Source organism: Pagrus major, chromosome 7, assembly GCF_040436345.1.
Source record: "Pagrus major chromosome 7, Pma_NU_1.0".
NCBI lineage: Eukaryota > Metazoa > Chordata > Actinopteri > Spariformes > Sparidae > Pagrus > Pagrus major.
The window spans coordinates 16,003,203-16,021,256 of record NC_133221.1 but is presented as its reverse complement, the minus strand read 5'-3'; the positions used below and the strand labels follow the sequence as shown (position 1 = coordinate 16,021,256).

Sequence of the window (18,054 nt, the reverse complement as noted above, 5' to 3'; positions counted from 1 at the left end):
GGAGAGCAGTGGGAAGAGGACAGTATGAACACACTCTCATCTTTCTGTCTATCACTCCCTGTGGTTTTCCCCAGGGAGACAAGCTGCCCTCCCATCAACCATCACACTATCAACATGTGTGTGCTGATATATGTGGTTGTTAAAATACAGTATCAGTGTTTATAAGTGTGTACATGAGAGGCTTGTAAACATTTGTTGCAGACGGGTGGCTTAAATGACAAGTCAACATTTGCCCAGCATTTACAGAGTAACCGAAACCTGTCTCAGTACATAGTACAACCCTCTAGAGGGTTTGCAGTGCAATCACACCGAAAAAGTTACAAAAAATCTAACTAAATCAATTGGATGTTTGACTGTACTGTTAACAAACACTATTGTTCCGTCATGCAATGCACAAACGTATTAGAGGCGATGCTCACAGCTGGAAAAAATTAAAACAAATTGTGGACATTGGTTCCATCAACATCTCTGAGAACTAACCAAATAAAGTATTAACTCTTTGGAAATACATTTTATTTCCTCCCTGTTTAGTTAAATTGTCAATTGGACTAAAGTCTATTTTTTATTTTTTTTTTTTTATTTTATAGCCCCAATTCACAAATCTGAACCACATACAACAGAACAATTAAAATAAGCTACAAAGTTAAAGAGTTTGTGGCAACATGTTGGGATTTAAGACGGTGCAGCACTAACTGCACGTTGAATCACTTTCTGCTTGTACAAAATAATAAAATTACTGATTACTGATTCATTTTCAGTCGGTTATTTGTGCAGAAAAGGTCTCCCAAGTAACAGAGCATTTTAATGTCCTGTAACCAGGTGCAGTTTGTGAGAAAATGTAGGAGTCAGCCTATTTAATAGTCCATGTTTCATTATAAACATACACGTGTTTGTGTATGCTGTCAATTATAGCTCTTAGTAAGAAAATCAGAATGGGTGCATCTATACTTCGGTACATACTAGAGAACAAGTATACGATATGGAAGTACTCATCTATCGCTGAACATGCTCCTCAATCAAAGATCTCACACTCTCTGTGTCTCATACAATGCTGCAAAAAGACAGACACACACACACACAGACAATCATGCCAAACCTCAGAGATGACGAACGGATCTCAACGATGAGCAGCAAAGACGTCTCTAACTATCTAAGAATGTATGCCCCTCTTTTGGTTAAACCCATGAGCTCCTCCACGCTGATGAGTCGGCTTTCACTTCATCATCTGATTAATTAGAGTCTCAATATCGGTGGTGGAGTGAGTGGCCTTGATAACAGCATCATACGTTCACATCAGTAACAATAACAGGCTGCCACACAGATCACAGGCTGGCTCAGCACACTTGTTTGGTGTATCTGTCATTTCAGCAGCTGGCAGTGCAAACACAGGACAGTCCCACAGAAAGAGGACTGTTTATACAGACACTGTCTATCTAGACTGGCACAGAACACATCAACTAATATCCTGTTGTTTTGGTAGTCTATATATGTGAGTGTGTGTGCGTGTGCTTACATAAACAGCACACAGATGGTGTGCTTAAAAGGCAGCTGCACAATCCCCACTATTGTGCTCTTTGTGTGTGAGTGTGAGTGAGAGTGTGTGCGTGTAAAGTGTGATGGTGGACACTCTGTAGGGCTGGCACAGTCTCAGACGTGTCTGCACTCACACACACACACACACTCTAACAAGCACACACTCTGTCTCTGGTCCAGTTGTTTTGGGTACAAGGCTTTTCTTTAAGTGCTATAAATTGTCTCTGTCCGGCACAAAAATAAAGCTTGGATAGGAAAGGCTGGACCAATAGGAAATAAAAAAAACACTGTTGGTCAGTACGTGTCTGTGTGTGTGTGTGTGTGTGTGTGTGTGTGTGTGTGTGTGTGTGTGTGTCTCTGTGTGTGTGTGTGTGTGTGTGTGTGTGGTTGGTTGGCAGGAAGGGAGTGGGTGGTGGTGATGGGCGTTTGATACATGGCACCACTTTCTAAAGGCCCGGAGGGTGGGCTGCAGCTGTGGATGAATGTGTGGGACAAAGACAGCGAGTGTGTCTGTGACTGTGTGTGGGTGTGAGACTGCCAGAGAGAAGGGAATATTAAAAGACAGCCACAGAAATGTGTCAGTCTACTCAGGTTATGTAACCATTTCAAGCGTAGCTATATATATTACACCTCACTGTTTGTGTGTGTGTTTCTCCACTCACCTGCCACCTTCAGCCCACTCTGAGAGGTGTGTGTGATAGGTGACGTGATTCCAACAGGTGGGTTTCTTCCTTTCTTCAACATATTTCCCTGACCCAGGGTCTGAGGTTTCTTCAGTTCGCCCTTCCCTCCTTCCAGCCCCTCCCCGTGTGTCCGCGTCTTTTTCCATTTGTTGGCTGATTCGGACTTGAGACTTCCTGTATCGTAGACGCCGCTGCCCTGGCTCTTGCGGCTGGGTTTGGTATCATCAGTGTCCCAGGACAGACCGCTCTCCACCAGAGATCTCTTCTCAGCATCTGTGCGCATCTAGAAAGAGAAAGACAGACACATTCTTAGAGACGTGGAGCTAACAATTATTTGTATGTATCTGGTAGGCTGTTTGCTTTACAGGAAAGGTTTTCCTACAAAGTATGTATGAAAGCAGAGCTAAAAGACACAACTGAGCATAAGCATCATGGCAACAAAGTTTTAGTGTTTAGTTTTGCCACAGGAAGACCTGAGTGATAGGTTAGTTATTCTGGCCTTAATCTAGAATTGTAGAAGTGCTATGGACGAAATACTAACAGCTATAAGGCTCATGTGTCCAGAGATCGATCTCTGTGAACAGTGAATAAACTCCATTCATTGATGAAGACTAATTTTTTGCCACTTTTTTACACAATGAAAATGTTAAGGTGAAGACATTTCTTGCGGTTTTAGCAGACATTCAACTCCAGCACATACAGTATAATACCAATAACCAATGTGCCACTGGTAAGATACAATAAAATGTACAATTTACTCCAACTTTCAGAACTGTAATACATGTAGGTAATCCTCCAGACTCCTCCCCAATAGTATAACTTTTTATTACGTAAAAAATGAAGTTTCACTTTGGATGATTCATTTCCTGACATTAATTCAATCCATGTTAAATTGTTACCTTGGGACACTGGTATGAATGAATGGTATGATTATGTAGAAAAGTTGGGAGTCCCTTGAAATCATTGGTCACAGTTTACTGAGGTGTGTGGACTCAGACCGAGCCAGACTCTGCCTCATCTTGATGCCTTCTGAGCAGAAAAACATGTCTAACCCAAAATAAAAACACACTCACTGATGTCTCATCTGAATCTGAATCCCTATGTGTGCTCATTTTGAACACTTCAAAAGAGACAGCAGGGGAAGAAAAGCAGACGGGTGAAAACAGACAGCATGCACATAATCCAGTAAAAGAAGACAGTCAGATTTTAAACTAAAGGAAATGTGAGTCACGGTCTTCTTCACGACACACAATTATTGTGTACATGTGTGCGAGTGTTTATGGGAGTCTACATGAGGATGGGTATTTTTCACAGAGGCTGATTATTCTCCCCGCTGTAGGAGACAGACAGTTACACAATGTATCAGGAGGTGTGTGAAAGTGAAGACGTGTGTGTGTGTGTGTGTGTGTGTGTGTGTGTGTGTGTGTGTGTGTGTGTGTGTGTGTGTGTGTGTGTGCATGCCAGTTCAGGACATTGCACCCAGTGGTTCTCATGAGGACTCATATGCTGAATTCCTTTTTTATTAAAACCAATAGACCCCATGGGCAGGTTCACATCACATGAGGAGGTGGTATGCGTGGGTGTGTGTATGTGTGGGTGTGTGTGAGTGTGTGTGTCCTATTTGACCGGACCTTGTTGATAAAACATTGTCATTTCCTCACACACATTCCCTGATTATTGAAACGGGGGGGTGGTGAGATACACATCTGTCCAGATAACCATGGCAAAACATGGATAACAACTCAAACATACAGACAGATAGGCTCATGCAAAAAGGTATTGGAAAAAGAAGGCCGAATTAACTTAATCCACCTCCATGTGGAAATGAGGAAATCCGGGTTTTTGTACCTCCTACATGCACCATTTTCTGGCTTTGATCCTCTCTCTCTTTCTCTCTAAACCATGTCTTCTTTGTGCCCCCCCCCCCTCCTTCATAACCCTTCTCTCCTCCACACTCATATCCTTGTTGAGTATATTATATAATATGTGGGAGTGATGAGGGATGGATGTAAATTCAAGATTGCCTTTGAAAAAATTTAAATCAACAGGAGCAAAAAGACAGACAGAGAAGAAAACCGAGACAAAGAAATAGCTGCAGGACACAAAGAGAAACCAAAAAAGAAAAAACATCAGCTGAGGATGGCAAGAGAACAGGGAGCCATGTGTATTAGACAATGTGGGGTGCATGATGATGTGGTGGTTGGTTGCCATGGTAATGATGCCATGGGGGGGTGGGGTGGTGGGGTGGTGGTGGTGGTGGTGGTTGCTATGACTCCTGCAGCTAGGCGTGGATGGAGGGAGGTGCCCCGGTTCTTGCGACTCACTGGCCCGGATGCAGGACTGCAGATGGCCCTGTGTATGTGTGTGTATGTGTGTGTGTGTGTGTGTGTGTGTGTGTGTGTGTGTGTGTGTGTGTGTGTGTGTGTGTGCAGATGGCCATGTTCTAGACCTGTCCTTCACTATACAGGGGAAAAAAAGACAAAGACCCGCAGTCTCAGCATCCCCTACGCTTTGGTTGCTATGGTTACACTGTCTCTTAAAATCCCACTACATCAGTCACATAAACCACATTTGCGGAGGTGTGACCTACATCAGACACTCTGGGAAAACGCACACACGCACGCACGCACGCACGCACGCACACACACACACACACACACACACACACACAGAGTCTGGAAACCATACAGCTACAGATGGATCTTAAAGAACCTCAAGCAGAGCGGCAGACAGGATTTTAGAAGCACTGAGGTCACGGGTCCCAAATCCTCCCATCCCTACAGCACCTTTTTAAGACCATATATCAGTGCACTTTTATGTACTGTGCAGAACAAACATATTCACTCAGAGCAGTTGTTTCTAACTTCAGTCATTCAGGTCAATTATACAACTACACTGGGCCAAAACTACAGAGTCTGGATGAGCTGAATCAGGTGGGTGAAATCCTATCTTTGAAAAAACTATTTATTCAATCAGAGGCTGAACTGGTATAATTATAATCTCAAACCTCTACAGCAGCAATGACATGGCTTGCACATTAGATTTTGGAATAATGTACCTGTTTTTTTGTGGATTAATGTAAATCAATGACAATGCAATGACACTAGTCGATCATTTTCTTCTCTAAAACCTCCAAAATAACTCAAAAAAGCTTTTAAAAGAAGCTCTCAAGCCCTCACAAAAGACCAGCCTTGTGTCACATTGCAGCTGACCAGCAAGCAGCGTGTATTGCAGCAAACATTGATCGCTGCAGATGTGATAAATATTATGGCTGTGCTTAGAATATTAAATCAGGCTTTGTCTCTGGTGCCGGTGTCCTGCTGGCCGTTGTGCAAATGACACATCACTCAGCACCTCATTAACACCTTGCTGAATTTACAGCTTGATCAATACTACTGTTACCAACACACACTGCTAATCCATCTGTATCAGATATCTGTTTGTGTGTGTGTGTGTGTGTGTGTTGGTGACTGCTCGTGTGTGCTTCTTACCACTATGGCTGAGTTTCTGCGGGAGCCGATGGGAGTGGTAGGAAGGGAGTTGAGAGTGGGACTCGTGTTGAACTCTTCAGAGCTGAGGTTGTCTGAGCCATCACTCAAACCGCTGCTGATGGAGCTGCTCTCGTCCCAACTAAGGAAACAATGACAAACAATATGTGTCAGTCTTAACAGGCAGCTAAAGTAATGAATATGCAGTTCAAATAGTAAGCTTAAGGTTCTGAAGGAACAGTCAAAATAGATAGCCAAAAGTAACAGATAAAGAGTGCCATTTTCTAGCTTAATGTAATGGATAAATGGTCGAAAAGGAAAGCCACAGTAATGAATATGCAATTCAAATAGTTAGCAAAAAGAAAAACTATTTTAAAAGATAGTTAAAACTAACAGAGTAAGAGTTGCATGAGCTAAGTTGAAGTACTAGGTAAATGTTTGAAATAGATGAGTTAAATAAGGAATAAATGGTTACAACATAAAGTTACCATAACAGATAAAGAGCTGAAATTGCCAGCTAGCACTAAATGCAATAGATACATGTCTGAAAGGTTTAGCTTCTGTCACCAGTAGTATGCTATAAATGCAAACTTGGCTGACCCAGCCCAAACATTAATACTGTAGAAGTATAAAAACATATTCTGACAATATAGAATGGGGTACTGAAGTTTATCTTATAGGGCTGTGGGGGTATGGTCTGAAAAACAGGTTGGGAACCACTAAACTAAAAGGAAAACATCTTGTAGTTGGGAGAAAAATGTGAAGTCCCGAATAAATTTTTTTTTTCTGTCATCTAGGAGCAAAAGTGTGTTTCATCAGCCTTCAAACAGTTAATCTGTGCAGAAGTTGTGGAGTTACTGTTCTACAGTAATTAGGTTAAATCCAGACAGATGGTAGAGGTTTGTTCCTATTTGCGGTGAACAAATGTTGCAAAACCTGATATGCCCCAATGCAAAAAGGCATCCACCTGTCTTAAAGTGTCCTTGATCAAAACACAGAATCCTTTTTAAATCCAAGGGCGCACAGAAGCCAATTCTGTTTCCCTGCAAAGATCGATCAAGTATCACATACCACTGCATGGTCTCACTCATACCTGAGAATACCTGACAAAAACAAAACAATCTGTGACAGTTAACTGGATACATCCTCGAGGTTTCTACACTGCGTGATCTATCAAAGCTCCACCAGCTCAGTTACATCGGCGGTTGGTTTACTTGGCTTCATGTCATCAAGTTTGTCTTTTGATTAAATATTCATAGACACAGGCCTCATTTACTGCTGCCTGCTCCATATATCTAACTTTCACACTGCAAACACTTGGCAAACTAAAATTCAGAGCGCTCTCGACATCATCTCAACCCACACGCACAAAAATAGCACTAAAGAACATATACACTGATGCATGCGCCCACGGGTGCATACAGGAGCGGAGTCTGTGCCAGGACTCTGAAGTCTGTCTGCTTGGCATGTTCTCCCTTTTGCCCAGGAGAAACTGCTCTGAAAATCGTGACATAAACAGGTTGGGGTGTATTTTTTTTACAGTGGTTACCTCTGTACGTCTAAAACAATAACATCAATACACATCCTACTTATAAGAAAAAATTACATTCATGAAAAATGTTGACACGATTGATTCGAGGATTTTCAGTGCATATTCGGTCTAAAACTTGTGGGCAAATTATTGAATTCCCTCATTGTCGAGGATATTAACACACTTTTTTATGTATTTTATTTAATATCGTTTCCTTCACCATTTTAACCGTACCTAATTTCTGTATTGATGTTATGTCATTGTTATGATTACTAACATTATTTTAGTCTTTAATTTTTAGTCTCTGGTAAGAGCTCTGTGGAACATATCTGTCATGATATCAGATTTTCATTACAAAATGATCGTGTCCAAATAAATTCACAATAACGATATTATCGTAATATCTATAGAAATCAGATCTATAATCAGATCTCTTTTTTACTGTGTCCTTTGTCTCTTCTTTTGGAAATAATGTAGGTAGGTGTAGAGAGTCTGTAACCATAACTGTAAAAAACAAGTGTACAAAATAAACAATTACTATCAACTACTCTGTTGCTCGTGAAAAGGCATACTCACAAACCAAAGTGATGCAGAAGGCCACACATCTTCGCTATTATTCAGACAATATTATCACATGTGTATTATAAACACGATATGAATATATAATATCAAGGTAATCATGAATATCACGGTAATGCGACACCCCTACTTCAAATACAAATAAAGCTATTAGTAGCCTATAATTTCTGAGAATGCCTTTCAACTAACCTTGGAGAAAGTGGTTGAACTTAGGAGTTGAACTCCATTTAGCTGGAGGTTTCCAGCAAAGAAAATGTGAATTGTGCTCTTTATGATACAACAAGCAATTCAGTTTAGATGTATTTTCTTTAATAAATCAATTGTGGTTGATGTTTGACCATTTCTTGTCTGATGAATACGATATTCAGAGTAATATGACCAGTCAAGGTGTATAAACGTCAAGAAATAATTGGAACAAAGCTGTCATCTGACTTAACACAATGACTTGAATGAGGAAGCGAGATAGTGGGGGGGGGGGGGCAAAAGGCACATCTGAGAAGTGTGTTTGGGTATGTGGGTGTACATCCACATGTGCTTTTATACATTAAGTAGGTTGTGTTTAGGAAGTTAGGGGGTTGGGTTTTTCTCCTATTAGGGTCAATAGGTTTGACTGATATCGTACTATACTGTAAAACAAGATGAAAGGGTGGGGTCTGCCTAATGAGGTCATGTATACTGTGTCACAGGGGAGGATGGAGGGCGAGAAAGCGGTGTGGGCCTTCCGGTTGGGTGCCTGTATGGGTCACACTGTACCCTGGGGGACTTGACGGCAGGGATAAGGGGGAAACGGGTGAAGGGAAAGCCCTCCCTGTCTAGCCTGTGGATACGTAGACACAAAAAAAGAGCAGACAAGATTTTATGTCTGAAGTGGCTGTCATGCTGCCTTGACTATATGCCAGAGTGGGATTAAGAGCAAATGGAAGATTGGACCAGACATGGTGAGAGGGGCGACCAGCACTTTTGTCTCCATGATAAAATGATCAAAATGATTAAATTAGAAAGTGGGATTCAACACTTCTATTGGCTTACAAAAATTATTTACTTTACAGGAAGCATTCAAAAACATTTCCATTGATTCATTTTTTACATGCACATTTTCCTTTTAAAGTATTGTTTTTCAAGTTGAAAATACATCCAGAGCTCATGATGTTGTTCTAAAGCTGACTGGATGAACTCAATCTTTGCAATGAAAACATGTGTGATTATCTTATCAAGTGGCAGATGATTTTACAATACATTTTATGACAAAATGCAGTTTTAAGACTCAATTAGGGATTTAACAATTTTCTAGGGGGATGTTTTTTTCCTATAAAAGCTGATCTTGTATTCCTGTTTTATACAAGATTTCCATTTACTCCCTAGAACAAAAATGCACAGAGGAACTAACAAACTGTGAACTCATCCAGAATGGATCTATTTGTATACAATACTTGTGCGTGTGTCATTCATTCATCATGTGAGTGGGAGATAAACTTCCTCTGGGGAGAAACAGCTGTGTTTTACCATCAGCGCCTCTCTGAAGCAACACCTTTCTCTTCATATCCTGTTATTCACTTCACAGCTGTCTGGGTGTCCACCAGAGCTTTTGTGAATGATAATACTCTCTCTGATGAATAATTCAGACCTGATAGGCAAACAGAACAAATACATTCTCTGCTGGGTTCGGTGTCACTCAGCTGACTGATCTGAAAACAGGAACCCACAGAGCAAAGAAGTGAGGTCAGGGGTCAAACATCACGGATAGCACCAGGTAAACTGGTGAATAAAATATAAAGCAGATGATTTTATTTGATTTATCAGTAGCTGAGCTTCCATTTAATTGTCAAGCGAATTATTATGATAATAAACTAGGCTATGCTAGTTGTTAGATGGCGGGATCCACCTTATTCCTAGCCTTCAAATCATCGGCATGACTTCTGGCCACTTAACCTGAACCGGCATATTCCATAGTAACAGGACGCTAATCCTCTTTCTGAGAGCAAGTGGTACAGCATAACATTTGTTCATGAAGATCTAGGTTAGCAAGTTCATCGAGTGAATGCAAATAACACTGTTATTATTGCTCAGCCCACTAAGCTAATGCTTCTAAAGCCTTGAAAGTGCTGCCGGTGCATCAGTTATTATGATACTTTCACCGGATATAAAACCCAGAATTGTTTCTCCAGTGACCTCCCCAAGTAACTTTTGGATAGGCTACGTTATGCATGGCTGTAACAAGCTGAGAAGAAAAAGCAGAGGTCCTGAACCAGAAAACAAACCACTTGTTTGCCAACAAATAATAAACCTCAACGAAGAAGAAGAAGATTATGGCAATATCCAGGAAGAGACAAAGATCACAGCTTCTTCCTCTTCTTATGCTCTGCCCATCTGACCGGTCATGTGGGTAAAGTGTTGGCTACATCAGAACATATCTATAAAAAGTGTTTTCATCTCCCATGAAGCGCATAACTCTTTTTCCAAAAAGGCTAAAAACCACCTTAAGCAAACGTCATAACTTGTTTGCTCATGAGATTATCTCAATAGTGGATGGGGAACAAGAAAAAGATGACTACTTCAATCATCATGAACAAAATCTGCCTCATGTTTTTTGTTTCTTCTGAAAAATTAAACGAGCTTCATACAATAAAAATCCCAAATCTACCAAGGAGAGACGTTTCATTTAGGCCTGCTTTGATGAGACAAGAAGGCGCCTCAGAGACTAGAGAGAGAGTAATTGAGATCATGAGACAATGTGGGCGCCAAGAAGAACATAAGGCATCAAAAGTCAGAGATACAGTCGATCTATGTGTGTGTATGTGTGTGTGCACTTCAGTCTTGGCATTAAGTAAGATTCCCTTCAGCTCTGATCAGCTGAAATCATGTTAAATCATACTTCAATGATCCACGGTTCTCAGTTCTGAGAGGAGGAAATCTTTAGTTCCAAAAGATCTTATAAATTATCAGCAGAAAGCTTTAAGCTTCATGAAAGTGCTTTTTTGTGAGAGTCAGACTGTCTGTCCAAGTCAGTCCAAAAAAAAGAAGAAACTCCTATTTCCAAGCCTAAACCTGATATCCTCAATCAGTGTCTGCCAATGTACGGCTGCACCAGATCCACTGTCGTGTCATCCAGATCATCTTAGCCTCTATAGTCCTCCGTCAACTCCTCTGGGTGAGATAAAAGGAAGTCTGAGCTTAAAAAGAGGGCGACGAAACACGGGGATACTCAAGAGAAGAGGGTGAAGTGGCGTGTGGGGCGAGAAGAAAGAACTGAAATGACTAGCATGAGAAAGAAAGAGAGTGGTGAGAGAAGTGCTGTTGATGACGCATAAAAAAACCTCTCAACATCTCAGAACATGATGCACACTCTCAAGAGGATAGTCTCTCAACTCTCCTTCTAAACTTCCACCAACATGCCCCCTCAACCTCAATCCGCTCCATCCTTTCTTTCTTTATCAGCAGCTTCTAAAGTCTCCTGTTATAATCTCTCCTCGCTCCGCCTCGTCTTTTTCATTTTCTCTTTAACAGCAGCTGCAGAGACTGAGGGATAATATTAGCACCTAATTCATCTACATCACCCCTTACAAAAGTACCACTTTAGTCAAGCCACTTCCCTGTCGCATTTGCATTCAGACGTACAGTATATCTTCCTCTAAAAACAGTACTTCAACACATCCTGGAGAATCGGAATTGCTTGCAAGATGGAATGAATAACATTGCGGTTTAATAAAATAACATTATTGGTGGATGTTAGTAAAGCACAGAGTAAAAACCATGACCATAAACCACATCTGTATGTTAAATTTCATTTGCCTATTGTGACTCTCCAGCTAAGGAACACAGCTGGAGGGAGCAGGATCGGGACATTGAAAAATTGTGCCCTGTGACTATAATTTCATGAGCAAAATGAATATCAATGTTAATTCGATTGCAGGAGCAATAAATGTCAATTAATCTGACATGTGCTTGATTAAACTCATTCTTCACCTCCACCTGACCGATGTTTTTTTTCTGTGCACCATGTGCAAACTGCAGCATCCAGCTGAGCTGAGAATATGCCACATGGACACAGTGTATTCTGTCATCCTGAGCCAGCTGCACACAACTGGTTTCCTACTCTGTCAAGCCACAATGACTCCAGCGCAAACGTATATTTCGTCATCTCTCAGAAAGTTTCCATATTTCAGATGGTTTGAATATTTCATTTTAATTGTGCAGGCTGATAAAGGTCGTGGTGGTCTATTTAAACAGCATCCTCTTTTCACAGAGACATGATTTCTTTGTTCCTCGTGGTCTGCAGAGGGGACCGGCACACCCACACAAACACTAAGCCTCACTAACCATCGAGAGGGTTGTTGAATAGCTGCTGCTGAGCTTAATAGACGGCTTTTATTAACAGGCTTCTGTGCCCTTCCACTATTCAGACTATGGAGCTAATTGCTCTGATCTCTACGTGAATGGTCTTTTTTGCTGCTCATTATGAGAGCTCTGCACCACCTTCTCCCTCTGTCTCCTCCTCTCCTCCCCTCTTTGAGGGTGAGGGATGGGAGAAAAAAAAGTGAGAGAAATAGATGAGATAGAAGAAAAATCTTTTTACAGAGACAAAGCAGCTTTGCTTGTGGTTTGTGGGAGCAGTGCTTGCTGGGAGCTGGAGTCTTGCCAGTCTCAGGGAGCAGACTTAACAGTATTGGTTGATAAGCTGTTCCATCTAAACAAACATTTGTTAAAACTGCATGGAGGCCATTTGGAGGAATTTGATGCTGAAGCTCTCCTACATGGGGCAAGCAGAATTAGGCCAACTCATTTTCAACTTTGCTGTATAATCAGAGGATGGGTAATGGCTGTGAAAGGAGGCAGACTTACTGTCCTACACAAAAACGATAAATAAAAAACAATTAAGTAATGACCTGATCAAAGTCAATGCACATTATAGAGAATGTTAGTGCACTTATGCATAGCCTGCCACTAAACAACAGATCTATAAGCAGAATGTCATTGTCAATCTTTTTATCTAATTATACAAGACCAGAATATTTCACTGGACCGTCAAGGTGAAATTATTATAAATGATTATTAATGTCACCTTAAAGGTTCTTTGTGGAGTTTCTGACCTCTGGTAGTGCCACAGAGCTGTTTATTCTATTCGTGGATCCCTGTTTTGTTCACGCACATGCACGAAAAATACAAAGTTCCCATCAATGGCAACACTATTCTACTGGTCAATTACAGGTTAAGACATGCTGCAATGAACCAGCAAAGGCAGTGAGGAGGAATGCCGCAAGTTGGTAAACACTAGTGTGCAGTGCTAGCTCAAAACATGCTGTTTGGCACAGATTATCTGGTAATGTGAGGGGTTTACGATTCCAATTTTAAACCTCCTGAACTGCTCAAAGATTCATCAGGGCTGCTTTGCGATTTAAAATCTGGATGATTACATTGGTGTCTACCAAGCTGGACCACTACAAAAGCTGAAGGCACTGCCAGGCAACAGTAAACTTTCTATCCCTTGAGGCTAATGTTAGCTAGCATGCTACTGTTAACAGAAACTTCAAATGTCACCTGCAGTTCTCACTGAAAAATATGAAACTTGACTTCCCACTCATCCAGACTCCTTTATCCTTCTGCCTTTTTTCTCTCTCACTGCAACGTGTAACTACAGCAAGTTGTTGCACCACGTAAATCTCTATGTTGTTTACATCTACTGCCCAATGAGATGACATGAGAGGGATCACGTGTAATCCAATCTGGCCATTTACTATTAGATCTGATGGACTGTGTTGGAGCAGATAAGATGAAAATATACAAAGTGTCAGCTAGCAGAGGAGACAGTTTTTAGAAAGGATGTAATGATCAGAATTGTAAAAACAGCTCTAGATCTTGTTAATGTGATTTGAATACAGGGGTTGAACTCTTTATACCCTCATGGGGTTAAACACGTTTTATTCAGGGTGATATCTGGCCACAGTCCCTCCTGCTGGTGTAAAAGCATGGAAAGTGTTTCTGCAGTCCTACAGTGGACAGGAACTTTCCATTCCTAATAAAATCCACAGTGTCACATGGCAGAACCCAAAATGGCTAAATCAGACGGGTTCCTGGTTGTAGTGATGCCTTTTCAGGCAAATGGAAAGTAGGGCACTGCCAGACTGGCACTGGGCAGTCGGCTCAGAAACCGGAGGGGGCACGCATGAAAGGGCTGCTCAAGCCATTAGAAATAAATATGTGAGACTGTGACTGGTGCTAGAGAGGACAATCAGGTAAGATGCATTGTCTGTGCTTGTATGTTTGTCTGTACAATTCTGTATTTGCAGACAGATCTCAGATCAGCTTGAAGAGGAAGAAAACAGCAGGTGACTTGGCCTCTAAGCCATGGGTGAGGGACACAGAGAGGACACATCTGCCAATGCATGAAAAACAAGCAACTGAAACAGACTCATCAGCCATCCCACCAGAAAAAAAGCCATAATCCACCTTAGAGCAGGTGTAAGGATGCATAAACAATGTTTGACAGACAAAATCACAAGAAAAAGGTTAACCAAGAGGTCAAACACAAAAAAGAAATTGTCTGCTTCAACATCCTCTACAGTTTTCAGTCTGGACATATAAAACAGGATGTAAGCCCAATAGTGATGACTGTTCTCTAACAAACTTAAACAACGACACTGGTGTAAACACAAATCCACAGAAACACTCACAAAACAAAATGACTCATTTGCAGGGAGGGGCGGCACGGCCGGCCACAACCCATCACCAGTGTTTCTTTTCTCCAATGCAGTCATGGCTGCACTGACCATCTGACGGTATTATTGATTTAAGTCTCAGAAATGTTATATAAAATGCATTCTGATTGTGTGCATGAGCTCACTTCAGATATGTCTCAATGAGTATCTACCTGGTAAAATCAAAAAAGAGAGGGTGAATATGGTTTGTGTGCACAGATGGCTAACAATATGGGTCCCAGCAGCTTATCACCAGGAAACACACAAAGAGAGAGAGAGAGAGATACTGTGTGTGAATCACCTTGGTGGCTTATAAGCATACAGCAGGATATTTTCCAATCAAATGGAGAGTAGTAGGAGAGGTTGAGATGTTGTCTGGCTGAACAAGCATTTAAACATTCTGTAGGTCACATTGATTTTTTAAGAAGCTTCTGTGTAGGATTATCCATCACTGCAACACCATATAGGGCCATGAAAGAACTCCCTCGGCAGGCAAAATCCTTATTATATCTTGAAAGCCTCAAACTCTGACACACGAGCTACAGTAAAGACATAGCTTGCGTGAATGTCCAGCCACTGCAGACTGTAACATTGCAGCTATAGTGATCATGGTATACATTACTGATGATTATAAATGTCATTTTATCAGCCATCTGCTGCACTCTGGAGTTATAGTATGTTCTTATCAGAAAAACACACTGTACTGACCTTTCATCAACACTTTTTAATTACGCCTTGTTTTTGTCTGGGCGCTTGGGGCACGTGTCGAGAATTTAGCAACAAATCTGTCATTAAAAATGGCTTTTAATTAGCTACCCAATGCAGGTTCTCTGCTGGGTTGTATTGTTAAACACTTACAGTAAATCATTGACAACAACCAATTAAAAACTAGGCTGCGCAAGCGGCCTGCCTTTGGGTACACACTAAACAGAGAAATTAATTTCCTCTTCAGCGTTATTTATGATTTCCTCCCTGTCCCGTTTACATGATGAGGAATGGAAGAACGTGTGATATCTGCTCGGACACTTTTTTGTACACACACATAGACACACACACGCACACACCACACCACACACAGCAGTATTTGGGCATTACAGAGGATTACAGAACAGGCTGGAGTTAATGAGCTCATAATTACTGCTAATTCCATCTGCCACCAGGATCAGAGCAGGCCAGGGGTGTCAGCTAGAGGTACAGCATGTGTGTATATATGTGTGTGTGTGTGTGTGTGTGTGTGTGTGTGTGAGTCCATTCAGGGAGATAGCAGGTCACATCCCTAAATGGCCATCACAGAGGAGAAACACTGTTGTGCCTTTTTGACAGGCATATCCCTGACAGCAATGGCCCGGGGGTTTAGGACACAAACACACACACACACACACCAAGCATACACATCAGATGCACTAAATTGCTGTTGTCCCCTGGAGTGAAGCTTGAATTAGCTGTCAGATGTGTGTGATGTTAGGAGCTGGAGGGAACGGCAGCTTTGCTCAAGACACTGCACCATTGAGGGTTACACTTAAACCAGGCAGGGCTGTGCATTACTGGCTCTCAGGTGTGTGTGTGTGTGTGAAGAAGGATATTAAGGTACATCATTCTTCCAAGGTTTCCTCACAACGATGGGGACACATTCTACAAATGCTTGGGGCTTTCAGGGTGGAAAGTTAAAGCACTGAAAAGGCACTCAGGAATCCTGGTCAGTAAAATGTTTTTTTTTTGAGTGTGGGGGAGGTGGAGATAGATGGACAGAGAGAGAACTGTACGGCTTGGAAGAAGAGGAGGAATTGCTTCAGCGAAATTCTCCTCAGACAGCAAATTTATCTCTGAATCTCTTGTCTCCTCCTGACCTCCCCAGGGTGGACAGGAGAGGTTTGCTCAGAGTTCAACACATCGCAGCTGAGAGTCGACATGGCTCTGAACTAATTCATCCCCGTGAAATGAAGCAGGACTGTTGAAACAGTGGAAGACCTCCAAGCTTCATATAAGGAACTTTGAGTGTTGAAATACTCTTGGAACCAAAAATTGTGACTGTTGATCATGCTGACGCCAACTGGGTCATCTTGATCTTCTCATACTGTGAAGCCCCAAAAAGGAAAACAGTAGGAGCTGAGAGAGGTGTGCACCAGACACATACTCTTCTTCTTTGTATGTGCCTTCTTCTTACTAAGCTCAAATGGGGTTAAAGTTTAAAGGTTACTGACCCTCAGTCTAAATAAGGCTGATGCAGGGCTTTGAATGCAGTCACAATACAAACAATGCCTTTTGAACGCATTTAGCATAAATTAAAGCTTTGATTGCAAAACGAGAATGGGAGAAAAGTGTTTAACAATTTCTCCACAAAGTGATTTCATGCTCTTAATATAAGAGGCATGACAAATTGGGTCAAAGAGCATCAGATTTCAGAAGATATTAAAATGCCTCAGTGTGTTAGGTGGTGACCACCAGGGCTCTTATATGACCCAATAACCCTTGACCCCCAAAAGTACCCGGAGTTTCTTCCAAACTGACTTTTTTCTATACATGTGAGCAGGAAGTAGAAGAGGGACAGCACTCCTGGGACAAGGTGGAACAGCCTTTAAATCACCTCCATAAGTAGTTCAGTCTGGGGTGCAGTGTGGACTGCGGAGCGCTTCCCAGCCCCAAATCAAGGGCTAAGAACTGGGGAGGAGCTCACAGGGGGAACCCCAGAGCGCAGAGGCCCAGGACAGGGGTTGGACGCTGGGGTAGAGTTACCTCTGGCCTCCCTCCAGACACATCAATGACAACAAAACAGAGTGAAAGACGATATAGCCAATCTGTTGGGTTTTGTAAAGGGAAGCTGTTGCACAGGCCCAAGTTTAATGACTGATACTGAGGAAGAAATCTAATAGTGACAGAACAGTATTCATTTACAGTAATGAGGATATTGTCAGTGTTTGCAGTGCTATCAAATGCATCAGAATAGGGAACCAACTCCCCCCCAACACTGTCATACACACACTCATGCACATATAGCAGATGGAGGAACTATGTCAGCATGATGTGAGCCGGTGTTCATGGGAAAAAATGGGCAGTGGCTCAATATGGCGACCAAATGCCTCAGTCAGAGCAACTGGCACAGAACATAAATAACATTTCAGAGGGCATCTTCCCTCGACACAAAGAAACTGTCATGTTACAAAACTGTTTGCCTAAAAACTGATTTTAGATCGTGACCGATCTCGAAGTTGTCCACAATCCACTTTTTAGGCGAATCATAAGGGTTGCACTATTTAATGTCCTCTTACTTCTGTTTCCAAACTTCACATAGCATCATCGACGAGCGGATTCCATGCTTTGCGAACAAACCAACAGATTAATGTAGCAAACTAGATGGCGAAGCTGATTTGATGAGTTACTTCCTCTGTCTCTTCCTTGAGTGACATCAATGTTGTTTATTTAAGACATTTGACATTTGTATAAAATGTGTTTGTGAAGGTCACAGTGGCTTTGACATTTGACCACCAAAATCAAACCAGTTCATCCTTGAGTCCAAGTTGACGTTTGAGCAAAATTTCAAGAAATTCCTT

The 18,054-nt window shown here is 41.7% G+C and overlaps 1 protein-coding gene across 1 annotated transcript in view; it reads right to left on the bottom strand.

The window, feature by feature from the left end:
• The window catches only part of LOC141000187 (neuron navigator 1-like), an 87,113-nt gene that overhangs the window by 17,161 nt on the left and 51,898 nt on the right, over positions 1–18,054 (bottom strand). The window contains exons 6-7 of the mRNA XM_073470833.1: positions 5,708–5,846; positions 2,196–2,499 (exon numbers count right to left, since the gene is read on the bottom strand). Of these exons, the coding sequence (XP_073326934.1) occupies positions 2,196–2,499; positions 5,708–5,846 (443 nt within the window). The remainder of the gene's footprint in view (positions 1–2,195; positions 2,500–5,707; positions 5,847–18,054) is intronic.